Below are 26,818 nucleotides of genomic sequence, written 5' to 3' on the forward strand. Positions count from 1 at the left end.
TTATGAATTTGTTTTTAACTGTGCATGCATTACCCTTTTTGGGGAATCAACTACAGTCCTCCGCTCTACCAGCCAGGCTATGGAAGGGACTGTATCACCCTTTTTTGTTGGCCTTGTCAAGTAAGGTGTCTCTGAGCCTTGGTTGCCCCATATCTAAGACAGAATTATAATATCTTCCCCACCCAATGCCAAGGAGAAGCAAAGAGACCATGATTTGTTAATTCTCTAAATAAATATATATGGCAAATAAAATGGAGGAAGAAAAGATATTTTTTAAAATTGGAAAAAAATATCCATACTTTGAATGGATAAGGCCATCTGTGTCATAAGCAATCATTTTAAATGTATTAATAGCTAAACAAAGTTTTTAAAGCAAGTAATAGCAGAATGTTCGATTCAAAAACCAGTAAAAATAACAGTGTACAATTACCCAAGTTGACTTACATATTACTAATCATCCACCCAGAATTTTAGGCCTGTGTGTTAACAATCCCATGTGGGTAGTCCCTACAGAAAACGTAGGGTTTCCTTTCCTTTAAGAATGGGTTGTATGTTTAGAATAATTATGGCTTAGGAATGCAACATGATGTTTGGTCAGTTTTTCTAAACTAAAGCTTCAGGACTCTAGCAGAAAGAGGGGGAAAAGAAATGGGGAGGGGAGGTCCTACTCATTATGCACTCATTAACAGTAAGGGAAAACTTTTATAGATAACTTTTAAGCAAGGAAACATCAAACTAGCAACTTTGTCAAAAAAATCACTTTCTATACAATGGTGACCTGCTAGGTACGTTAAGTTTCTTACATCAACTCCTTTAATCTTCCCATTATCTCTGTATGGCAGATACCAACTGACCCCATTTCACAGATGAGTAAGCTGAGGTTCAAAGAAATGAAGTAATGTGTTTGCAATCACACAGGTAGTATCAGGACTGGGTTTTGAACCCTAATTCTTGCCACTACTCATGTTTGTTAGGTTGGCATCATGTCATTAAATAATATCCACAGAACTATTGAAAAAATTCAAAAGGTCTTCAAGCCTGAGTTGGTGGTCCGACTACTCTTTAGCAATCATTCTGTTGAAATGGGATGTAAACTGTTTCTGACTTTTTCCCCCTTTCCTTTTCCTTTCAAGTTTGTCTTCTGAGTGCTACCACTCAATTTCAGTGATTTCTCTTAATCATAGGGAAGGAATGTATTTACCCCAACAGGAAACTCAAAATTGTTTCAAATGTTTTCCTTGACTATACATTCCATCCTGGAAATCCCCCACGAAATTAAAACTGTGGTCACTGACCCAGGACTTCCCAAACCACCTTGACAAAGCCTCACAGAGATCCGTGTGAAGGTGGAAAACCCTGAACTCTGTGGTCTTGCATAATTGATTTCACACTGGGTACTGTACGAAACCAGTACTATAAGGAACTGCCTTGAAATAATTCTTTTTCACCTTTATTTTAGCAACTTATGAAGTTGGAATTGAAGAACTCCAAAAGGTATTGTTTCCTCTCTTCTTTATTTTAAATATATGTATTTTTATTGATTTCAGAAAGGAAGGGAGAGAGAGAGAGAGAGAATCGCTGATTGGCTACCTCCTGCACACCCCCACTGGGGATCGAGCCCACAACCCGAGCATGTGCCCTGACCAGGAATCAAACTGTGACCTCCTGATTCATAGGTTGACACTCAAACACTCAGTCACGCCGACCGGGCACTTCCTTTCTTCTTACAACTTTCTAACTAAAACAGTGTGCAGAGGTGATTCCGAAGTAGTTTCGATTAGGAGGGAGAAAAGGTCCTTGTTGTCAGTTTTCCCGTGATGTCTGAGGCTCTCAGACTCCAGCTGATAAGGTTCTGAAGCCTGAGCCCCAGTGTCAGAGACAGAAGATGTGTGATGGAATGGGAAATGCTGATCCTCATCCACTCCCAGCCCCTCATCTTTGGCACCCAGCACCACTGGCTTTTACTAACTGTCTCTTCGGGGGGAAGATATCTTTGGCACAAGACAAATTTGCACATCCCAGGCTTTCACAGACTGCCCAAACCTCGAAGGCACATCCTCTGGCCTCCTGGCAGGCACAGCACCAGATCACTCCTTGGAGGCAGTGTAGCAACTTGATTAGGGCCCAAGCACCATCCCTGGCCTCGATCCCAGCTGCTGGCTGTGCAGCCTGAACCTCCATTTCCTCACCTGTAGAATAGAGGTAACAGATACTCACCTCTGGGATCGTTGTGAGAATGACTATAAGGTAAATTCAGATACACAGTTTAAGAGCCAGTGCCTGGAGTCTGGTCCATGCATATGATCTCTCCCAGCTCCCATTGTGTCTTCTGTAAAATGGTGTGTTCTCCAAGAGGGCAGGGAGTGCGTGCCTGTGGTTACCACACCTGCAGTGGCAGATGTCAGTGCAGAAGGGGCCCAGTACATGTCTCACTGAAATGCTGCGAGAACTAAGTGAGACAGAGGAGGTAAGCACCCAGCACTGCAGCTGGCACACAGTAGGCACTCACCTAACACTGTGACTGGGTCCATTAGGGTTCTACTCTTTTCTCACTGGGTACCATTAGTCTAGAGCCTTTTAACTTTCTGCACCAGTTTCTGGGCTTACTGGAAAGGACTGCTGATGTGTGGCTGGAAAACTCTAGGTGATTATTATTCCTACTAGCGAGCGCAGAAGCATTCTAGTAAAATGCTTCCCTTACCTGGCAATGTGGGCAAATAATCAGCTTCTCTGTGCAGTGCGCTCTCCAAAGGACCAAATTGTTTCCCTCGCAAAATAAAGCAGTGTGAACGTATTCTTCATTTTAAACTAAAACTTTCAGCCTTCAGACATGTTTATGGTCATCTTAGGATTTTCTCTCCTGGTGGCTGGAAACTGCTGTCACCCTTTCCTGGAGACGGGAGCGCAGGGGGCTGAATGGGTACAGTCCACACTCCTCCTTGACAGATGCTCTTGGGCCCCTGCAGGTGCGCAGACCGGTTGCCATCACACAAACCACCACAAGTCTGTGCTGTCATCGTTTTCTGACAATTGTCATTTCTTTCTACTCTCACTATCTCCGTGTCTATCAGTGAGTCCCTTGTGTGCTCAGGCGGGTATGGACCAGGTCTGTGTGTGCCAGGCACTGGTGCGTACATGGTAGGACTTCATCCACAGCATCACTGATGAGCGGGTACACTGCTTCCACTCTACAGGTGAGAACTCGGGGCCCAGAGGGGCAGAGATCTGAGATGAGGTCCGCCTCCCTGGTCCTACCAGTGCTGCCATCTGAATGGCTAGATGATACAGGAAAGAGAAACCAGTGGGCCCTGAATGGAGGCCCGGGCATGCTGAGCTGCTGGGCCTGGACTATGTGGCAGCATTTTGGATGCTGAGATAGTCTCTATTTTCTTCAGGTTCTTGGCTAGATTCCAAATATGGAATGGCACCAGCGCTGTGATGAGTAAATCCATGAGGGGCTGTGTTGTCATCAGTGGGACATAGTTTTAATGGAGTCAAACCCAGACCATGGGAGAGCTGAATTTGGGTAACTGGGTGTGTGATCAGCACGGGAGAATTCCCAGCATGACCTGCACACTCACCAATTTGTCCACTGAAATACTGTATTGCTCAAATATTACAAATTTGTACTTCTTCATATGACTTAAAAGCTTTCTATTCTACAGATGCATTCCTGGAAAGGTATGCAGCAAACTGTTTATTTTTCTAAGTGAAATCATACATTCCCGCTGGCGCACGCTGTCACTTCAGAAATGCTTGTTTTCTTTTCGGGTTGACCTTCAGCTCCACTGGGAACAGTTCGTGGAAGCTTCTGTTGTCAGTGTCTGCATTTGCTTGTGCCGAGATCTCACCCACCTCTCCTTGCAGTCTGGTCTCTAATGATCTGTAACCAAGCAGAGACCTGGTTGGTGAGGGTAGGTTTATGAAAATGACCATTTTCCTCTTTACTTTCAGCCTTGGAAGAGTTTTCTCCACCAACAACAAAGGTGAGTTTTATCTTCAAAAGGAAAGGGAGTAATCCAGCCCCTGATGACTGAACTAAGGTCCCCGATGGCACAGCTCTGATTCCAGTGCCTGACCTGGCTCAGCACCCCTGGGCCAGGCCAGGCGCCTGGTGCAGAGAAGGTGCTCAGGGACCTGTTCCTCTCACCTTGCTCCAGACCACGCTGCTCTCACTCAGTAAACACGTACTGAGTCCCCAGCACATGGGAGCCATTTTCGAGCCACTGGGACTTTAGCAGTTACGGAGGCCTCGCCACTCTCCTCAGAGACTCTTGGATTAGAGGAAGTGTCACACAATCCAGCAGGCATGGAACTATCACGGGAATCCCCAAGAACTTAACATTTCCAAAGTGCACCATGCTGTCTCAAGTCCCTTTGCCTTTGCCCATTTAATTAACTCGCAACAACTTAATGATCTGGCAAGCCCCTACTGACCATCAAATGTCCCTCCTACAAGAAGCCTTCCTTGATTCCCCTCCTCCAGGGAGAGGTAACAGTCCCCTCCCTGTGGCACCACTGTAAGGTACACATGAGTTCGCACTAGTGTCACTGTGTATTCTGTTTGTTAGCATGCCTGTTGATTCTCACCCTCCTGCCCACCCTCTTGCTGTGAGCTCCTTGTGGGCAAGGCCCATGTTTCCTTGTTCTTGGTGTTCCTGGCCCAGCTCAGTTTGAACATGTTCAATAGCCACATGCGGACTGTGGCCACTCTATTGGATGGTGGGAATTTAGGCTTTGTCTGATAGGTCAGGGAGAACCATGAAAGAGTTTCAAAGCAGAGATAATGCACCCTCTCCCCCACAGTGTTATTCCTGTAAATCACAATATTAAATGTGTGGAAACTCCTGGACAAGGCCTGGGGGGTAGGAAGATGGATTACAAAGCACATATACATCAATAAGGCAGGTAAATGCTTTAGAGCGGGGGTGGGGGGTGGGGGGTGGCGGGGGGAAGAAACGTCCGGCCCGAGGGCCGTATGAGGCCCCCAAAATCATTTGGTCTGGCCCTGCCAAGACATTAGGAGTGACTTACTTAAGTGTTTGACCAAATATGGCAGGCTAATTTTTAAGTTGATAATTTTGTATGGCCCGTGAATGATGATATAAATATCTAAATGGCCCTTGGCAGAAAAAAAGGTTCCACACCCCTGCTTTAGAGGAAATATCAGTAATTGCAATGGGAACAAAAGAACTGGGTTATTCTAACTCAGCATATGTTTTGATGAAGAAGAGGGCATGCTATAAACAATGTGAGGCTTTCAACACTTTTATCATATTTCATTCTTATGGCAACCATGGAAATTGGCATTGTGACCTTTCATTTATACATGAGAAAATTTGATTTTTAGGAAGGTTAATCTTAGATTTTAGAAAGAGGGACAGTGGGGATTAGAACCCAGTCCTCATTTCACAGTCCCTGTTCATCACAGGAAAACCAGTAAATGCTTCAATGGTGGACAAGAGTGCTCAGTAATTAGATGAATGAATGACACTCCTTAAAACTCTTTCCCTCCCTCGTCTTTCAGAACAGCACTCTCTTCTGGTGTTTCTCCCTTCTTCATGCCCACCTCTTCTTTCATCGGAGGGCCCTTCTTTCTCAGCCTTCCATTGAAACATGGTTGTAGAACCATCTAGTTCATGATAAGGCCAGAAATGGAACTTCTCACGTGGATGCTGACGCTCCCCAGCATTCTGTCCTTGGTCCTGTTTCTCATTCACTCTCTGCTGTGAACCTATCCTCCTCCAGGGCAGCTGCTGTCTACATACTGGTGCGCAGCAGTCCTTCATGTCATTGGGAACACTGTGCCCTGCTCTTGCTACCCTGGGTCACACAGCACCAGTGGGGAGTGATTAAGAGAGTTCTGCCTCTTTGTAACTTGATTTTTAGGTAGTTGACAAGGCAAAGCAGAGGAATTGGAGACAGATGCATAGGCACTACATTATAATACAAGATGGAAGGACAGAGTGTTGCAGATAAGGCATGACTGCTGGAGAGAATCAGGGTTAGATTCCAGAGGTAATTTGACTTGGACAAACTGAGAAGGGTGCTGTGTGTTTCAGCAATAGAAGATGTGGAAGGCGTGTCTGACAAAGGAAATGGAAGTAAAAAGGGAGAGTTGCTCAAAGTAGCGTGGTAGGTTGGGGGGATTGTCAGAGTCTAGACTAGAACAAAAGTGCAGGATGGAGCAGAGGGAGATGGGGTGGAAAGAAAAGTAGGGGCCAGACCACTGTGGGACTTATGTTTAATCCTACAGGCAATGGGAGTTATTAGGCAATTTTGAGCAGGAATTTACTCTGGCATTGATTGGAGCAGACAGAAACTCAGAGAAACTGTCTATGGTTGGCCTGATCCTGGTCCCCTTCACCTTAAAAAAAAAATGAAGAATAGGAATTGACACCTGTTTGAATTCATTTTTCCCATTCATTTTCTTTAGGATTGAGTGGTACACTATTATCTAAACACTCTAAACTTCACTTTTTTTCTTGGGTATCTCTTCACATTTCAGCCCTCAATGTGAAGATCAAGATAAAAAAATAAAGGAAAAAGAGCCACATGAAGTGGAACCTCAGAAAACAGAAAAGGATCTACATCCAGACTTTATTTGCAAGGTATCTGTGTTCCAGGGCTCTAGCCCAACAGTACACTATAGCTGTGTCATATGATCCATCCACGGGGTGACTTTTTAGAGAGTGAGGCATGCAGGTCTCAGACAGAGTCAGAAGATGCAGTGGGTTTTGAAGGCATTTTACCAAAGATAGGAACATGACAGCAACACTGAGCTCCAGCTTGGAATTTTCCACTGAGTAGCCCCACGCAGGCCTTTGCAGTAGGGTGGGGTGGTGTGAGTTCAGCAAGGCACCCAGTGGGCAAGACACAGACGCTCAGGTGCCAACCGTGCACTTGCACATGCCGGGAGGGAGGATTCTGTGCTCTTTGTCTCTCTGTCATCTCATCTGTAAAATGAGACTATCATCACCATCCCCATTCCTACGCTCAGTCATGATAAGATGAAAGAATGTTCATGGAAGTGCTTTGTAAGCCATAAGCTACCATAAAAATGAAATGTATTATTGTTGTCTATTGATTGATTGGTTGGTTGATAGTTTATTAATACTAAATACTTTATATGTGTGTGTATTGATATCAAGTTGACAGTACTCCCTCTAAAGCAGTGTGATTGGAGGCTCAAAACAATAGATTCCACCAGGGCTACTACTAATGCTTAAAAAATTCTAGATACCTGTATAATATCTACCTGTATAGAAACCTTATAATATCAAATTGTCTCAGGTTCTTCTGCAGGGATTGGATATATCAGCTTGTTGGTGGTGTTAGCCTGAGCTAATGTGTCGGCCTAGGATAGGGCTGGACCAGGTTGGGTGTTTACAGAGTATCACAAAGCAGTATAATTCAGAGAATTATGAAAGACAGAAATCATCCTGGCCAGTATGGTTCAGTGGTTGAGCACATGCTCGGGTTGTGGGCACATGTTTGGGTTGTGGGCTCAATCCCCAGTAGGAGGTGTGCAGGAGGCAGCCAATCAATGATTCTCTCTCATTATTGATGTTTCTCTCCCTCTCCCTTCCTCTCTGAAATCAATAAAAACATATTTTTAAAAAGAGAAACAGGAATCAAAGCCAGAGAAGCAGCACTGTATGTTAAGGCAGGAGGGCAAGGGCAGGGGCAGGGCCAGGGCCATAAATGAGGGATGAGGTCAGAGGTCACGAAAGCATTAATCAGGAGCTTGTGAGAAAGGCAGTAGAGGAGCCTGGTTAAGGTGTATTGACCATTAAAGAGCAAAAGCAGGATATGTTCTCAGTGCTGGGCATGTGACAGGAGCCAGGTATGGGGTTGGACATATTCCTACATTCATTGAGTAGATTTGAGTTTTGGATATTATTAGAAGTTATTTGAAATGTGTTAGACAAATGTGGTGGGCAGTCTAGCTGGGCAGTGCTCTTTGGAGTCAAATACAAACTATAAGTCAGTAGATACATAATCCACTGTGATTCAAACTGACTCTAGGGCACAATCCCAAGGACAGGCCCTAAGAGAATCCATGCACTACTTTATATGGGCTACACTGTGAGAAGGCAGCCACCATACCTGTGTGAAACATTGACTTCCCTACTTCCTTCACTTTTCCCATTTAAAAACTCATTCTTGGCTATATGACTAAAAAGAATGCCCCTCCTAACACTGTCCTCTTAGTTTGCTCAGATCCCACCAAGAACTCGGGAAATTCCATGCCTTTTATCTGTTGGTTACTTTAGCTTTTTAAAAGTACTTTCAAATATATCATCATAGTCAACCCTCATGTCCACTGTGGTCAGAAGGACAGTAATCCCTTCTCCTGTGTCATGTGATCATTAGAAAACACTTAGATGGCCAGAAATGTTCGGATTCTCCTCTGTCTCCAGTGTCTCTTCCCCCAATCTATCTAGATCTTTCTGGAATGAAAATATGAACAGGTTTCTTTCCTGCCTGGTTCCCTGTCACTGTGAGATGAAGCCCACACACTGCCTCAGATGCAAAACCCTTCCCAACTCAGCCCCATTCTATCTTGTCTTTTTAGTCTCATTTCCTGTCTTCCCCCTATTCTTTCCCCCTGGCCCTTCAAAGCTTCCCTTATCAGTAGCCTCCATTCTATCCTCACAGGACACTAAATACCACATGCATTTACTCATGCTGATTTATATTCCAGGTGGATCCTTTAGCCCCTCAATCAACCTCTTACTAATATTTTAAAACACAGTTTAATAAAACCTGCTTTTGAAGTCTTCCCCAACCCTGTCTCTTAAAACCAAGAGATTTTACCTCCTCCTCCTCTCTGTTTCATCTCAGTGAGCAATATTGTTGTGAAAAGCTTGCCACATTATACCTTAATTATTTGTATGTATTGTTTCCATTCATATAAACTACTGTGTAGGTAGCACCTCTCCATTTCCAAAGGATAGCATGTTGTCTCAACTTCAGTAAGTGTTCAACAAACGCTGGAAAGAGGTAGGAATGGAAGAATGGTGGGTAAAAAGATGAAATTTCAGGTGAAAGGAACCAAGTATTCCTTAGTGATCAAGAGCACAGGGGTATAGGGTCAAGTCCTGCCTCTGTATATTACTAGCTGTGTGACCAGATGTCAGTTATTTAACGTTCCAAACTCTTTATCCAGAGCACTAAGGATATTTCTCCAGTGGGGTGTCATGAAGAGTAAGTGAGATTAAATCTATAAGAACCTGACTCTGGTCAGTGCTCCATTCTGTCCTGCTGGCCTCCTGTGACCAGCATCCGTTGGGCATTCAGAGGTGAACAAAAAACACAGTATGAGTCCTCATGAAATTCAGAGTCTAGTAAGACAGAGTTAATTAAAATAATAAGTAAGTGCTGTCTATGAGGAATTAATAAATAGCATGAGCAATCAGAGAACTAAACAGGTAAGTCAAAGCCCTTCAGTACTCTCCCTGTTGCATGTGTTTAGGTGGGTTCCTATGAAGAGACGCATGGAAAAGTCCCAATGATGAAAGTTCTGAGACATATGAAGAGCCCGCTGGCCAGAGAGCAGGATGCTGTGATTGACAGCATCCAGACAGAGGCCTGCCCCCAGGACCCAAAGCTGGCCAGGCACTCCCAAGGCCAATGTAAGTTGCATTTCTTCCTGGTTCTCTTCACCATTATGATATTACTAGAGGCCCAGCGTGCAAAATCGCATGAGACCCAGAGTTTCACCCGCCACTGCCACGTGACCCATCAATGCACCTCCTCGTGACTTGTCGTTTGGTCGTTACGGCATTATGGCATTACGTCCACTGGCCTTTTACATATTAGATTTTAAAATGGTGCATTGCCAAGATTTTAATTGATTTTCTAAATTTTTATTGAACATCTTTTATGTATCAAGTAACTTGCCCTAGTGAGGCAGCTGAGCAGTAGTGGAAAGGGCACTGGACTTAGAGGCAGAAGACCTGAGTTCAGTTTAGACGCTAATATTTATTAGCCATGGGGTAAGTAACTTCATATTCCTACAGCTGGGTTTCTTATAAAAAGAGATCATAATGTGGGCCTCACAAGGGTTTTTTGAAGGATAAATTGAAAAGTATGCCACATAATAGGTACTCAGCAAATATTTGTTTCTTCTTTTTAATCTACCAGATCTTAATGGGTTTGTTTTTGTAGGCCCAAGTAATTGACACACTGATGCTATAGTATGATATCATTACTTTAGGCTGCATTTTTCCTTTATGCTAGTTAAGACATTTGATTATAAGTAACAGTAACCAAATCATACTATCTTAAGCAAAAAAAAAAAAAAAAAAAAAAGGCAAAGAAAGGGAGGCTCACCTAGCAGAAAGTCTGGGAAGGGCTGGATCCAGGGACACAAGCAATACTACAAGGGCTCAGCATTGCTCCTGGCTCTGCTCCCTCTGGGTCACTCCACTTTTGGACAAATCCTACCCCTGTGGAGGCAAGATGGCATCTAGCAGTGATAGGCTCAGACCCTGTTCTCTTAGGAACCCCAGAGGAAAACTGGAAATTGTCATATTCTCAACAGTTTTAAGAAAAGGCCCAGCTCTGAATCTTACAGGCTCTGTTTAGGCCACATGCCATCCCTGAACCAGTCCTTATAAATGGGGAATCTGATGCTCTGGTTGATCCAGCTGGGTCATAAACTCACCCCTGGAGCTGGGAGTAGAATCAGATCTAGCAAAACTACCTAACGCCAGGTTGCTAGATTTCCCAAGGAAAATAAGAGGGCCATTAATCAGAAAATAAAAAATAAAAATAGACACTGGATAGACAAAGAAAACAGGTGTCCACTCCAGCCCAATAAGCCATAGCAAACCACTGATATTTCAAAAAGTGTGAGAATCAGAGTTGTAAGAAGAATAAATTTGTAGTGATCATGAGATAGACTCAAGGACCCCAGGCTAGCGGGTCTCATCCCTGCCACACACCTTCCCTGCACACCCCCTGCTCTATGCTCAGCTTACTGGCTAAGTGCTCCTGTAACTTTGCTCGATCTCTTTCCTCTGTCTGAAATGCTTTTCTGCTCATTCTCTGCCTGCTGATGTGCTGTGAATCCTTTCAGGTCTGAGTCAAAAGTCACTTCTTCTGAGGCCTCGCTCGCCTCAGTCCATCTCTGCTTTCCCACGCTCCGGGGACCACAATTCCTCTCACCTGTTTCCATGACACTTCACAACTGAATGACCACGTTTCCATGTTAGGCTTTAGAGTTGAGCATTTCTCTACCCAGGACCACTATATACAAATCCTGTAACCTTGGAAAATTTACTTACTCACATGTGCAAATGAGGCGGCTACTACTTATTTCCCAGTGTTGTTTTGTCACTGCATCTAAAGTGGCTGGTTCCTATGCTAAATAACTGTTAGTTCTCTTCATTTATTTTCATTTCTGGAAAACCATATTATGCTTACATTATAATTCATCATGTACATGTGTCCCTGCCATGGTGTACTGTGAGCACATTGAAAATCAGAGACCATTGGGTATTTTTCTCTGTATCTCCATAACGTGGCAATCAGCTGCCTAACAAAAACTGTGGTAAGTAAAGGAAAGAAAGAATAAATCAAACTTTAGTTTCTGACAATATAGTAGATGAGATAATATGACTGTCCTGACAGAAACAAGAATTTTTTTTAATTTATGGAAGTATCACAGAACTGATATAAAAAGAAAGCATCTACACACCTGCAGCAACAGGACTCCTGGGAAGTGAGTGAGTGCCAAGCTACTTTTGCCCTGAGGGTTTTTACTGAGCTCTGAGTCCCCTGAGCTCCTGTTCTGACTGCACGGCATGCAGAGTACAGGGGCTGCACCCCAGGGCCTGCCCAGAGTGAGTTTATAATAGGAGACTTCTGTATAAAGTCGGGACCCCAAAGGATTACATCCACCCTTTAAGGATAAGCAAGACTGTGCCTATAGATAACATGACTGTGTTGTGTACTTATAAATGTGTTACAATGGTAGCTCTCATGTGTTCTTACCACAATGAAAGAATTTTTCATTTAAAAAAGATATGGTGGGGGAGACATATCTGATGAGGTGAATGAGAAAGCACAGAGGTAGCATTAATTTAAAAATCATGCCTTAAGGTGTGAAATGATAGAATTATTTAGAGTATAGGGGGAAAGTGGAAGAGAGGAAAATAAGTTGAAGTGAATAAAAGAGTTAAATGATAGCCCTAAATATGAAGCTAAAAGCCCTTTTCATACAATTACATGATGTCCAGGGAGAGTCCCTATAAGTTCAGTGATTATGCCATGATGAAAACAGCTGAAGAAGATTTTTCTGAGTAATCTAAACATTCTGCTAAAGCACAAAGGGGGCTGCTGAACCCATTAATAAGTTTTTGCAATTCTTATGATGAGCAGCACAAAATGCTTAGGTGAGGAGAGTAGGTATGAAACAGAAAAGTTTGAAAAAAATACAAGTGTTTTTTAATATTCCTATTCAAGTAAGCCTCTTTTGAAAAAAGGTATTTCTCCTCTGATTGAAAAAAATAAAAAAAGAATTTCTAAAGTATGTACTTCAGGAAGAAGGAAAATAATCCCACATAGAGAATTCTGGATGCAAGAAAGAAAGCTGAGCAAAAGTATCCTACATAATAAAATGGTAATATGTAAATTACCATCACTCCGCTACGCCCACGATTGGGCCAGCAGGAGGCGCAGGGGGCGGGACTCAGGGTGGCCGGGGTAGCTGATTGGGCCAGCGTCTGTGCCATGGCTGCGCCGGAGGCTTTCGGAAGGCCTGGGGCACCGTCGGACAGCCGGCCAGGTCCCCCGCGATCAAAGGCCAAAGCGGGGGACCTGGCCGGCTGTCTGCTCCGGCGCAAGGCCTTTCGAAAGCCTCCGCAGCGCCAGAGGCTTTCGGAAGGCCTGGGGCACCGGCGGACAGCCAGCCCGCTGGTGCACCAGGTGCATGATTAAATCATGCACTGGGCCTCCAGTTTACCAAATAAAACAATATTAGTGCCAATATTGACATTAATAGCACATACATTGGTAGGGTGATCAAAGTTGAAACCTTCTAAGGTTTTTGATTGAGAGTAACAATATTAATTCACTTTAGCCTTAAAAGAGTTAGAATAGCTAGGATACAGCCATCAAAAGATAACAAAGAATAAAAGACATACAGAGTAGGAGATACTTGATTTAGAACAAAGGACTAAATCAAAGGACTCATATATGAAATATATATATATATATATATATATATATATACACACATATATATATATATATATGTATATATATATATATATATACACATACATACATATACATACACACTGAGTGGCCAGATTATTATCTCTGAATGCGTAATAATCTGGCCACTCAGTGTATATCCTATATAATAAAAGGCTAATATGCAAATTGTCCCCTTGACCATGAGTTTGACCAGCAGTTCTATTTATAGAACTCATATAAATATTTTTGTATCCAGAAAATATAAACTGGAAATATTTTATATTTCTATAAACATCCTGTATCCAGAATATATAAAATAGAAATCAATCAGGGAAAAAAAAGATATTTGGAGAAATTGGGAAAATTCTCTAAATATCTCTGGTGAAGAGACACTTCACCAAAGAGGTTATCCAAAAGGCAAGTACACTATATACAGCTGTTCAAGCCTCAGGGAAATGCAAATAAAACCTACAATACGATAACACTACATGCCCAGCAAAATAGTTAAAATTTAAGAAGACTATATCAAGTATTAGTGAAGTTGTGGAACAACCTGAACTCTCCTCTGCTGCTGAGATTGTAAACTGGAATAATCACATTGGAAAACTGTTCAGCAGTGTCTGTTAAAGTCCAATATATGTATATCCTATGATCTAGCAATTCCATACCTATTCTTATACCCTATAGACATATGTTTACCAAGACATATACAGCATATTCATAGAACTTCTTTATAATAGCCTTACACTGGAAACCGTTCATATGTCCATCAAAATTAAAATAGAAAAGTAAATTATAATATATTCACACAATGGAATAGTTATAGGAATGAACAAATTACAACTATACCCAACAATATAGATGACTCTCACAAACATAATATTTAATGAAATGTGACACACCAAAGAGGACATTTGAAGTGATTCCATTAATATAAAGTTAAAAATATGCAGTATTCACCTCTGGTATTAGAAATGAGGAGAGTGGTTCCCTTGTGGGAGGGAATAGTGACTAGAAGAGAGCACAAGAAGGCACTGTGGGACACTGGCACTATGGCTTTTTTATTTGTCTGTTTTATGTGTGGTGAATACATGAGTAAATTCAATTTGGGACAATTTGTTGAGCTTATGATTTGTGCCCTTTCCTGTATATTATACTTTAATTAAATTTTAAAACATGGTAGGGTAACTGTTAAAAGATAGGCATAACACACATATCTTCCAAACAAAACAAAAAAAAGGAAAGGAATAATTTAGAATGAAGAAAAGAAAAGAAATATAAACCAAGAAAGAGGAAAATGAGAGGAGGGGGAGGGAAATAGAACAAATATAAGATATGTAATGAGATAGTAGATATAAACTTATATATATAAAAGCCTAAGCAACCATTACAACTGGTGGACTGAACAACCGGTTGACCGGTTGCTATGACACGCACTAACCACCAGGGGGCAGATGCTCAATACAGGAGCTGCCCCCTGGTGGTCAGTGCGCTCCCACAGCCAACCTCCTGTGGTCCTTCCCCCTGGCTGGCTGGGTGGTCAGTGTGCTCCCACAGTCAACCTCCCATGGCTGGCCAACCTCCCACAGTCCCTCCCCCCAGCCTGCAGGCCCTGATCACCCCAATCTACTGTCAGCCAGGCCGAGGGACCCCACCCGTGCACAAATTCGTGCACTGGGCCTCTAGTTTTAAAATACTGGCAGACACTATAAATTTAATACATAAATGTCTCTTGTTAGAAGATATATGCATTGAAGCTATTCATTTTATTTTTTTAATTTGAGCACCTTTTATGTGCCAGCACTGTTCTAGGAGCTGAGGGTATAACAGTACACAAAACAGACAAATATTCCCATCTTCATGGAGGTTACATTCTTAGCAGAGGAGACAGATAATATATAAACAATAAAATAGCCACTGTGTAGAACGGTAGTAAACATAATGGGGAGGAGGGGAATAAAGCAAGGAAAGAGAATTAGTGAGGCTGGTGGAAATATTAGAAATTGTAATTTTTCAAGTGCTCATGGACAACCTCAAAGACCTTAAGTAGATGAGGGAGTGAGCCGTATGTGTCCCTAGGGTAAAAATGTTCTGGTGAGGGGGGAAAGTAGCGGTACTACTCTGAGGCAGAAGCCATTAGCTGTGTTGGTGTCAAGAGGCCAGTATGAACAGCAGAGTGACTGAAGGAGTGTGGAGTTGGAGATGAGGACAGAGATAACAAGGGACTTTTCCAGACTATTGCAAGAACCTTGGCATTTACTCTAAATGAGATTTTGAAAAAAACAATGGAAGGTTTAGAGCACACGAATGAAGTTATCATACTTGTATCTTAAAGAACCATCCTGGCTTCTGTCTTGAAAACAGAAGGTGGAATAAATCAGGGGACATGTCAGGAGTTTGTTGCAATAAGTAAGCTAAGAAATAACGGTAGCTTGGAGTAGGGTGCCATAGCAGAATCGCTGAGATGTGTTTAGATTCAGGATATAACGTGAAAGTAGAGCTGTGGGTTGGAAGTGGGATATGAGGCTGTGTGTAAGGGTTTGGACCAGAGCAAAAGGTAGGATGGAATTTCCACTTTTTATTGAGTTGGGGCAGATTGCAGACAGAGCAGATTTGCAGAGAGAAGTCATGAGTTTGGTTTTGGAACACAGTATGTTTAGACAAGCAAACGGAAATGGTGTATCTAGATGGAGTATCTAGCATTCATCAGAGATGTCTAAGAGCTATAACTTTGGGAGTTGTCTGTGTCTGAAAATGAAGTTACAAACATTTACATCTGCCTCTGCCAAAAGGAAGAATTAAGAAAGAAGAAAAAGCTGAAACCGGTTTGGCTCAGTGGATAGAGCGTCGGTCTGCGGACTGGAAGGTCCCAGGTTCGATTCCGGTCAAGGGCATGTACATTGGTTGAGGGCACATCCCCTGGTGGGGGGTGTGCAGGAGGCAGCTGGTGGATGTCTCTCTCTCATCGATGTTTCTAGCTCTCTATCCCTCTCCCTTCCTCTCTGTGAAAATCAATAAAATATATTTAAAAAAAAAAAAAAGAAGAAGAAAAAAAAATGTCCAAACTAAGAATAAAGCAACTTTGTGTTCAGCATTTTTGTTTTGTTTTGGAGAGATTCACTGCTAACTCCTTAAGAAAAAGCAAGACCTTATGCCTCTGGGAGCTGACTTCATTGAGATAGTTTGGGGCCTGTGTGCTAACTGACTTCTTGTCAGAGGACAAAATCTTGTTACTGGGTTCATTTAATTAATAGACACAACTCAATTGGCTTATTGTTTATTTTGCAGATATATTACTACTTAATTCTGATTAATAGTTGAAAATGGTCCTAAATCACCCATACTCTAAATATTAACCTATGCCAGCTGATAAAAAGGAGTAAGTTTTATGGTTATGGCAAAATTACAGCTCTGTTAAATAAACCACCTGCATTTAACAGGCCAGCTACTTGTGCAAACACCCCAGTACATTGTTCCACCTGGCAGACCATCTTCTGGCTGATTCCAACATTAATGAATATTAAATGTTGACATGAATTTAGTCAACTTGTCTAAGAAATTTTACTTTAAGGGGGAAAAAAATGCACAAAAGTGGATAAGCTCCTTTAGGTGGAGGAAGGAGCCCCAGGGACATATCCTAGAGGACTTCCGTCTTTGAGGTCAGAGATTAGAGCAAGAAGAGGGAGGAATTGCTGGTTCACTAGGGAACTAGCCTCCTTCATAAAAATGCATCAGTCCTTGCCACAATCACGTAAGAGTAGGTGCTATTGATCATTATCCCAACTTTAGAGACTCATAGCTGAGCTTCTGCAAGAAGTGGTTTGCAAAGGGTCATAGACACCAAGATGGTAAACCAGTTTTAGTTCATGCAATCTGCCTTCTCCTATTCTTGCCTCCATTGCCAGTGAGGGGTGTGAGTGCATTTATCATAGTGCTCGTTCTTCAGGGGTTTCTCTTTTTCCTTACAGGTGGTTATGTGGAGGCCTTGGAGTTGACTAAAGAAGCACCCAGTCAAGGGGCCTTTAGGCCACATTCCATCTCAGAAGAGACCTATGATGATGTTGAGTACCCTGGGAGAAAGGAGTAAGTGCACCTCAGCCCCTCAGCAGTGTGGTGAGATTTTAAAGGCTCCACAGGACAGATGAATGGTCTTTGTTTCTTTTCTCCCCACAGATCAAAGTCGGACTTCTCCAACTCATTTGCCTCAGATAGTGGTAAGTGAGGAAGACATTTCTGAAACTGCCAGAAGCAACTGCTGAGTTCTCAGTGGCTGATTAATGATAACTTGCCTTTTGTTTATATTTTAATAATACCGGTTGGGTGGGTAACAGGGAGCTCAGGGCAGTGCAGTGGGCTAGGGTATGTGTGATAAATACACTGAGATCCGTGAAGGTGAAGATGCTGGTAATGGGGCTCCTGTGGCAAAGAGGAAACATTGCTGTGAAATGGCTTCCTTCCTGATCTCTTCACAACGGAGTCTAATTGTAGGAATGTTTTTACATAAAACACTTTCACAGATTGACCTTAACATGGTCTGAAGGCCTTGAGTGGGTTGCCTCTACCTCCCTCTGCAGCCTATGCTCTCCCTCGGTACTGTCTTCATCTCTGAGATCCAATCAAGCTGACGTTTTAGCTCCTCTGACTTGCCAGGCTCCCAAGCTCCCACCAAGCTCCTGCCCCAGGGTGTATGCATATGCTACTCCCTCTTTCTGGAATTTTCTTTCCTCCCCTGTACCCCTTCGCCTAATGACTCTTGACCTTTCTTCTGATTTCAGCTCAATCATTACTCCCCCAGTGAACACTCTCCTTGGTGTACAATCTCAGAGTAACAAGTCTCTTTTTCATAGCGCTTGTCAGTTATAATTTTATATTTGTATTATTTCTTTAATAACTCTCTTCCCTTAGCCCCTAGCACAATGCCAGATACTTGTTATATAACATTTTTTAAATATTTGTTGAATGAATGAACGAAAAAATGGAGGAGGGATCAGCAGATGCTACTCCAGTTGTTTTTTATCCTTCTTAGAATGCCAGGATTTTAGATGGAGAAACCATCTTAGAGATCATTAAACAGAGACATTCAATAGCTCCCCTAAACTCACTGTGTGAAGTCGAGTTCTGAACATGAAAATCCTCCATTGTCAAGGTGGATTCAAAGAATATCTATGTATATTAAGCTTTTGTGTTGGGCTAACACCATGCTGTGAAGGAAAAGACTATCCAAGATGAATTAGTTCTCCATTATTTCCCCAGAATTCAACACAATGTCTGATGTATAGTAGGCTCTGAGTGCTGTATGTTAAATATGCCAAAGGGGAGGGCAGAAGAAAAGAATCTGTTGATAAACCAACTTTCATTGACTTGGACTCAGGGGTGGAAGCGAATATTAATTTTCATTTGTATATACTACTTTTATAAAGGTTTAATTATTTTTACCATGTGCTTATAAAAATATGTACATATGTTTCAATAAAAACTATTTAACAAACAAAAGAAAGATCAAAGTACCTAAACACCTGGTAGGTATCCAATAATGTTTTGTTAAATATCAATCTGAACTATTGTCATTATAATGAATGAATTTTTTTTTTTTAATTTCAGAAGAAAATAGTAACGAAATGTATGAAGATGTATACAAAACAAAGAGCAACTCCACAAAGATAGAGTGAGTTTCTCTCTTGGCTTCCTACCTAATGGCATGTCCTTCTAGTTTAGGATGATGAGTTGAAGAAGTAACTCTCTTCCCCGTCCCCACCATCTTTAGGGAGGATTTGCACAGAGAATGGAGGTAAATAGAACACCCATAATTGTACACAATCACATGGTATAAATTTCAAATTACATTGCTTTCTCTTTTGAGAAAATGTCCATTTCACAGAGTAGGGACTTTGATATTGTGTTAGAAAATAAGTGAAAAATAAGTAAATAACAACAAAAATTTGCCTCAATTCCATGGTTTTCAAGAACAAAAGTGGGCATTGTTTGTCAAGTTTAGTTATCAGGGGCATGTTGTGGAAAGGAAAACAGCAATGGTCAAAAGCAAGAAGTTTGAGGGTTGAAGGAAAAAGAGGGGATCCATGCTGGTTGGAATGACCTGTATGTATCACTCCCTCTCCCTACCCCCCAAAAAAACCAAGAGCATATTTAGAAAATCTTTATTCATCAGCTGGGTGGTCAGTTTCCCAGCATTGTTGTATGATATCATTTGGTAAATTAAAAATCAGTGACGTGAATTTTAGGAGCAGGAATTCCTATAAGTTATTTCTAGTATTGTTTGTAAACCATGCTTCCCTGAGTCATCTTCTCTAAAAGGAAGACTTTGCTCCATAAACTGCAAAATAGAGACCATTTAGGGTAAATAAACGTTTGTATTGAAATATAATAATTCCCTTCATGGCTGACTGGCTTGTGCTATTTCATATTGGCACCAAAACAAAGAACAGAGAAGCTGGTGAGGCATTTTCCTGCTCTTGGGTGGGTGTTCCAAGCCTTTGACCCTTTTCCTACACCAAACTTCCATTTATAGTACTCTCTCAAACGCTGTGTTTCTACCCTCTGATTCCTCTTAGTTTAGATGGCAAAGCACTTAAGAGACTACAGAGATTCTTCAAGAAAGAAAAGGATAGATTTAAGATGAAGACAACCAAGTTGAAAGAAAATGTAAGGTAAAAAAAAGTCCTCTTTTATTTCTCTTTCCAGGAGAAAGTTGGCAGTGCTGGCCTCATAGTCACACAACCGTGTGCTCTCCATCCTGCTCTCAGACACAGTGGGGAGCATACTAGAATGTAAAACCAAAGGCCCTGGCTATCATTTACCTCCTTCTTTCCCATCTTTGAGTGCACCACACTCACAGATGTTAATGAAAAAAAATGACAAAGACCCTTTTTAAAAAATTGATGAGAAAAGGTTATATGTAGTACTCAAGGGTAGAGGGAAGTCTTAAGCAAAATCCGGAAAGGAAGCTGACCTCATCACCCTTGGCATATGCTCCTGGTATCAGTAAGCATTATGTTGTTAATTACAGCCCTTTATTCGTTCTTATTCCATCAAGTTCCAGTGATTTTTATTTGTCTACACTTCGTAATCCCATTTGTCTCTCTTGAGAAAGGCAATGTGTGGAGAGGGAAGATGAACTTTTCAGCTGAATGGTCCATCTATCTCCAAGTCTTAGGCCTGGAAAGAACCCTCCAAGGCCACCCGGCTAATGACCAATGTTTGGGAGGGATACATTTTCACTGGTAATAGGAAGAGATGGAGGCCTAGAGTCTGGATTCTGGTTTCAGCTCTCCCATTTATTCAATGTGTAACTGGGCAATTCACTTTGTGTTTGCACCTGTACAGCCTGTTTCCTATTGTATACAGTGAAAGGGAGACCGCGTAGTCTCTGGAGGCACTTCTCTCCCTCATCTAGAGATATAGGTGTATAGATATACATGCAGCTCTGTATTGTACGAGGACAGGAAATGGTAAAATAATTTGCCCAAGGTCATTACAAATACTGACATGGAATTATGTTATTCTACCTTGAAGTTCTTTTCCATGATAAAGCCTCCAAGTTATGCAGCTTTAAGTCTAATTGTCTGTTGTATATAGATCGACCAAGAAATCCAATAGAATACAGGGTTTATGAATCATAGTCCTGGCTGTGGAGAAAGAGGGCATTTAGCTCCAGCAGTCATTGAGACCTAGAGGCAGAGACCCTGGCACTAGCCGGTTAGATGCTTCCGACAAAGATGATTAGCATGACACCCACAATCCCTTATAAATAGGATCCAGTGAGAATGCTCTCTGACTTCTACTCCAACCTGCACGTCACAGTGCTGACAGCACCCAGTCTGGTCTTGTAGACACGCCAGCAGGATCACTGAGTGTCCATGTGTCCTGGGCACAACCGTAGGTATGCTCATCCTTATGGAAGTAACTCAGTAAGATAAGATAAGCATTGGGATTCACTTTGGAAATTAAGAAACTGAGGCTTACATGAAGGTGAACTGATTTTCCCAAAAGTGCTGTTCCTTTGGACATTTCTTTATTATGTTTTTTTCACACAGTGTCACATTAATTTACTTTTGCTCTCCCTCACTAAATCCCAAGCTACTTCAGGACAGAAACTGTGTCTAATCACTTTGTATACCCAGTACCTGGGCCTGTAGGGCTGAACTTAAATAATTGCTTAAAATACATGGATTCTTTTTTTTCTACTACATCATATTTCCTTTCATGTGATCTTAACTGGGAGATTTAAGGAGAAGCCAACCATCTGTCTGGGCCAAATGTCCTGACCCACTTATCAGTTTACCATCTTCCAGCTCCACCTGGCCTGGAATTCTGCCCTCATCCTTTTGGCTTATCCATAGACATAGCCAGTGTCTCTAGAGGGTTGTGTGCATCTGATGGGCATCTTGGAAGTTTAGAAGGCAGAAATAGAATCCTGGATGGAGTAGGACAGGGCTGTGGGGCAGCCTGAAGCTGTCTGGTAGGAAAGGGGTATAAGTGGTCACTTGGGATAAATAAGCTCATTTAAAAAGAGGGGAGAGGGGTCAGAACACAGATGCAGGGAAGGTAAGCTCTATCTGCATCTTTGACTAGAAACATCAGTATCAAGAAACCTAGTCCTCACTGTGCTATTCTGAACATGGCTTTCTTTCCTAACGCTTCTGTGCCTTTTGTCCATCAACAGTGCGTTTTCCATTTCGCTGCCGGATTTGGGTAAGTGACATTTGCTTATTTCTGGCACAAAACCACACAGATTGGCATAGTCAGGGGCCGGGAAAGAGAAGCAGTCATCCTGCCTGCATTCCACATTTAATGAAAAATTGACACATCCAAGTCAAAGAACAAATTTTCCACAACAGTAGTACTGACTTTGGGGAAGATGAGTATCATTTCTCAAGTGCCTACTATATTCCAGGCCTCTTAAAATCCCAGAAAAAAAAAAAGTTATTATCATCCCTTTTTAGGGAGGCTCTAGGATCCATATCCCTACTTTAATGATCTGGGATTTGTACTCAGGTCTCTTGGATTACAAAGCTCTTGCATCCGAATTATACCACACAGCCACCTGAAGGTTTGATAGCCAGATCTCCCTGATTACAACGTAGTAAGTTGAGCACGATCACGTTGTAGTACACACACTAACTGAATCAAGAATGGGTCGTTGCAATTTGTTTGCTTTGCTGTAAAAACAACAGTGCACAAGTTAGCACGATGCCTTGCACCCAGTAGGCTCTCAACACATGTCCCGTTACGTTGAATGTTATTAAAAGAGGGCCATGTCTTCTGTTGGATTTTGTGGGCTCTAGCCATTGTGGCTGCTTTAATTTCACTCTGACTTGGCAATTCAAGTATATATTATAGTCCACATATATGAGTTTGATGAACAAAATTTAAAAAGATTGTATTTACCTGGTCAAACTACAGGTCTCCCAAAATAACTATGTTAAAAAAAAAGGACCAACTTAGAATAGACATGCATTGTACCCCATCCAAATTTATGAGTAATTGAATATGAATTATAAATAATTATGCAAGAAAAATCTCAAATTCGCTCAGGTGGTGATTCACTTGAACATTATGGGTTTCTGTGTAGAGCACCAAGGAATGTGAATATCCTAAAATAAACATGTCTAATTATGACTATGTACTAAGTCAGATTCCATTTTGTGCAAAATTATTATAAAGGATCAGTTGCCAATGATTTGAAATAAAAATTATGGGAGGAAAAATCAACATTAATATTCTATTAAACTCATATTTTTCCTTAGGAATTAAAAAAAAAAAGCCTCTCACTATTCCAGCAGTTATAACATCTTTTTTTAAAAATTGATTCCAAAGAGGAAGGGGTGCGGGGAGAGACAGAAAGATAGACAGACAGACATCGATGTGAGAGAGATACATCAATTGGTGCCTCCCATACCTGCCCTGACTGGGGATCAAACCCACAACCTAGGTATGTGCCCTGACCAGAATGGAACCTGCAACCTTCCAGTGCAGGGGATGATGCTCCAACTGAGCCACATGGGCCAGGACTCAGTATAACATCTTTATCCAGGTCTAGGATGATGGAAACCTAGTTTATTTATTTTTATTTTTTTTTTAAATATAATTCAAATCGTTTTTTTAATCTTTTTAAAATATATTTCATTGATTTCTTCACAGAGAGGAAAGGAGAAGGAAAGAGAGTTAGAAACATCAATGAGAGAGAAACATTGATCAGCTGCCCCCTGCACACCCACCATTGGGGATGTGCCTGCAACCAAGGTACATGCTCTTGACCGGAATCGAACCTGGGACCCTTCAGTCCGCAGGCTGACACTCTATCCACTGAGCCAAACCGGTTACGGCTGGAAATCTAGTTTAAAACTGATCCTTTCAACAACTCACATTTCTGGAATCAAATTAATCTAAATATGTGTGTGCGCACATTTGAGATATGAGGACATCTGTGTGTGTTTTTTAATCTTCAGCTGAATTTCTTCCCAAATGAGAACTTTCTTGTTCTTTGATCCTTTCAACCTATCTGTATTCTATGATCAGGTTTTGATAAAAGAGGCTTGGGGATGTGCCTGGATAATTAGGTAATTGTGTGCAATTTGAGAAGCCAGGGTTTGTATAAACCATACCTAATAATGGACTGTTTTGATCCTATCTTGATTCTAGAACTTAGGCCCCAGGAAGTTATTATCCATCATGACGTGAACATCAATGAAAAAGAGTCAAAGTAAGTCCGTTTACCTTCTGTTCATCCCTGGTATTTAACCCATGTCCTGGTGTCCTGTTGCATATGGTCAGACAGCCATCTTTGGATCTTGGATGAAAAGCAACTTGTTACATTCCCCCAATGAGAAGGGAAAACAATAAATAACATAGATGCTCTAACAGTGGAAAGTGACTCAAACGTCACTGGAGCTTTAGAACCTGTTTCTTACCCTTGAATCGAGGGACTTGAACTTACTTCAATGCAACAAACACTTGTTTAATCATCTGTGGACAAGGCAACAGGGGAGATAGGAGGTACCATCTGACAAAACCTCTGTTCTCAAACACTAAATAATTATAACCTATCGAAAAGAAAACTTCCCAAAACTTGACTCCCCCTCTAGCTACATATCCATCCTTTCCCTCTAAACTGATGTCTCCTCTGCTCATCCCACCAAGCTCACGGCAATGACCTCTGTGCCAGTCACACCGGTGCACTTATTTTTGGTAAGGCCACTAATAATTCTTTGTTATAGTTAGCACAGACCATTAAGTCCTTAGCTTTCTTGATTTCACTATATCTTAAACTGTTGACTGTGACATCCTTTAAAAAAAAAAATACTAACTTTTCCCCAGGTTTCCATATTATCATTATTTCTTATTTCTCATCTTTGGCTGTGGCTCCTCCTGCTTGTTTTTTGGTTTTGTGGGGGTGCTGTGTGAGTTCTAATTCTACTGTTCAACTCTTCCAAAATCATGTGTCCCTCAGCTTTCCTATTTCACTTCTATTCTTCCTTTATATGTTCTTGAATGATCTCATCCACATTAGAGCTTTGATAGCAATCACTATGGTAATGATACCAAAATTTCCATGTGGAGGTTGGATTTCTCTCCTCCACTCTAATAGGCCTGCTAACTCTATTTGAAACTCAGAATTCCGTAATAACTCATAACCTCAACCCTCCCATCCAAATATGGTCATTTTCTCCTAATCTCTATGTTGGTGACTGTTTCAATTGCCCAAACCAAAATTCTAAGCATTGTCCTTAACTCCTCTTCTGCCCTGCACCCTGTTCTCTTCCAATAATTCTCCAAACACTCCCACATCTCCATCATCTCTGCCCAGCCACAACGCAGGCCCTCACTAGTTCTCAGTTGGATTCCAACAACTTTCTGAGTAACCATCCCACCTCCACTGCAGTTTATTCTCCAAACTTTCTGAAGTGTAAATGTGATCATGTCACAAAACCAAGCACCCAGCAGCTTGAAATGTTGAGTGGTTGTCAATCACTCTTTAGATTGAAATCCAAACTGCTTAGGAAGACATACAGTTTTTTAGTGATCCAGCCTCTGGCAAACTCTCTGCCTCACCTGGACTTCCTCCTCACCCGCATTCCAGTATTCCACCCATACTATACTACCTGGAACTCCTTGAACTCAACCAGTTGTCCAGCATTCCTAAAGCTTCACATTTGTTCCAACTTCATCAGTTCATTCAACAGGTATGTAGTGAGCATGTACTATGTGTCAGGATACACAGCAGTGAAAATAGATATAATTTATATTCCTGTCTGATCAGAGACAGATAAATTAATAAAAAATAAATTCATAATTTCACATTGGAATTTGGTTGTTTGGAAATTTTCAAAGAGAGTGAACATAAGGTGGTTTGTATTGAGAGAAGACTGATAGTCATTTTAGAGTAGATCATTGAAGAGACCTCTAGCAGGAGGTGAGAATTTAAGAAAAGAAGACTGGTCTACCCATAACACTTTGCCATGCTTTTTGCCTGGTTATCTATTTTACCCATCATTATTTACTACAACTGAATTCAGATTTTCCCAGGAAGCCCTCTCTGACCTTGTCTATTTGGGTTAGATACCCCACCTTAACCAGAACATTTTCCTCGGAGAAATAAGTAGTGGTCTTATTTCTTGCTTGTCCCCTCCTCTAAATGAAAGATCCCTAAGGAAAGGACTTCAGCTTTCCAATCTACATCATGTGTCCTTATACCAAAACAATTAATTCATGTAACAAGGGACCTGCTTTAATAAAAATGAGCAAAATAATCTGGACGCTCGGAGTAGCTACCACTTCCATTATTTGGGGATCAGGCAAGTTTCTGTGCCAAGGTGAAGCAGAAAGGATAGGTAACACTTTGATAGGAGGGGGCACTATCCTATCTAATAAAAGAATAATATGCAAATTGATCATCACTCCAACACACAAGATGGCTGCTCCCATGTGGTCAAAGATGGCTGCCCCCATGTGGACACAAGATGGCCACCACAAGATGGCCAGCAGGGGAGGGCAGTTGGGAGGGACCAGGCCTGCAAGGGAGGGCAGTTGGGGGAGATCAAGCCTGCAGGGGAGGGCAGTTAGGGGTGATCAGGCCTGAAGGGGAGGGCAGTTAGGGATGACAAAGCCTGCAGGGGAGGGCAGTTAGGGGTGACCAGGCCTCCAGGGGAGGGCAAACAGGCTGGCAGGGGAGTAGTTAGGCATCAATCAAGCTGTCAGGGGAGTGGTTAGGGGATGATCAGGTTAGCAGGTAGAAGTGGTTAGGGGCAATCACGAAAGCAGGCAGGCGAGCAGTTTGGAGCCAGCAGTCCTGGATTGTGAGAGGGATGTCCGACTGCATGTTTAGGCCCGATCCTACCGGGATCGAGCCTAAACATGCAGTCGGACATCCCTTGAAGGGTCCCAGATTGGAGAGGGTGCAGGCTGGGCTGAGGGACACATATCCCTGTGCACGAATTTCGTGTACCAGGCTTCTAGTGTAACTAGAAAACAGGTTTTTGGCAAGCTTGTTGCTTCTGATGAACACAAATGCTTAATTTTAATGTGTTTGAATTTATCAATTTACCCTTTATGATCGTTGCTTTATCTCTTAAAGAAATATTTATCCCAAGGT

General features: G+C 41.9%; 1 protein-coding gene across 1 annotated transcript in view; it reads left to right on the forward strand.

The window, feature by feature from the left end:
- FYB2 (FYN binding protein 2) overlaps positions 1-26,818 on the forward strand; it is a gene marked incomplete at its 5' end in the record, with an annotated part of 111,286 nt that overhangs the window by 60,286 nt on the left and 24,182 nt on the right. Inside the window, 10 exons of the mRNA XM_079777376.1 lie at positions 1,460-1,494; positions 3,955-3,986; positions 6,509-6,611; positions 9,479-9,638; positions 17,178-17,292; positions 17,383-17,423; positions 18,811-18,874; positions 19,779-19,874; positions 21,890-21,918; positions 23,869-23,929. Of these exons, the coding sequence (XP_079633502.1) occupies positions 1,460-1,494; positions 3,955-3,986; positions 6,509-6,611; positions 9,479-9,638; positions 17,178-17,292; positions 17,383-17,423; positions 18,811-18,874; positions 19,779-19,874; positions 21,890-21,918; positions 23,869-23,929 (736 nt within the window). The remainder of the gene's footprint in view (positions 1-1,459; positions 1,495-3,954; positions 3,987-6,508; positions 6,612-9,478; positions 9,639-17,177; positions 17,293-17,382; positions 17,424-18,810; positions 18,875-19,778; positions 19,875-21,889; positions 21,919-23,868; positions 23,930-26,818) is intronic.

Source organism: Cnephaeus nilssonii, assembly GCF_951640355.1.
Source record: "Cnephaeus nilssonii genome assembly, chromosome: 7".
NCBI lineage: Eukaryota > Metazoa > Chordata > Mammalia > Chiroptera > Vespertilionidae > Cnephaeus > Cnephaeus nilssonii.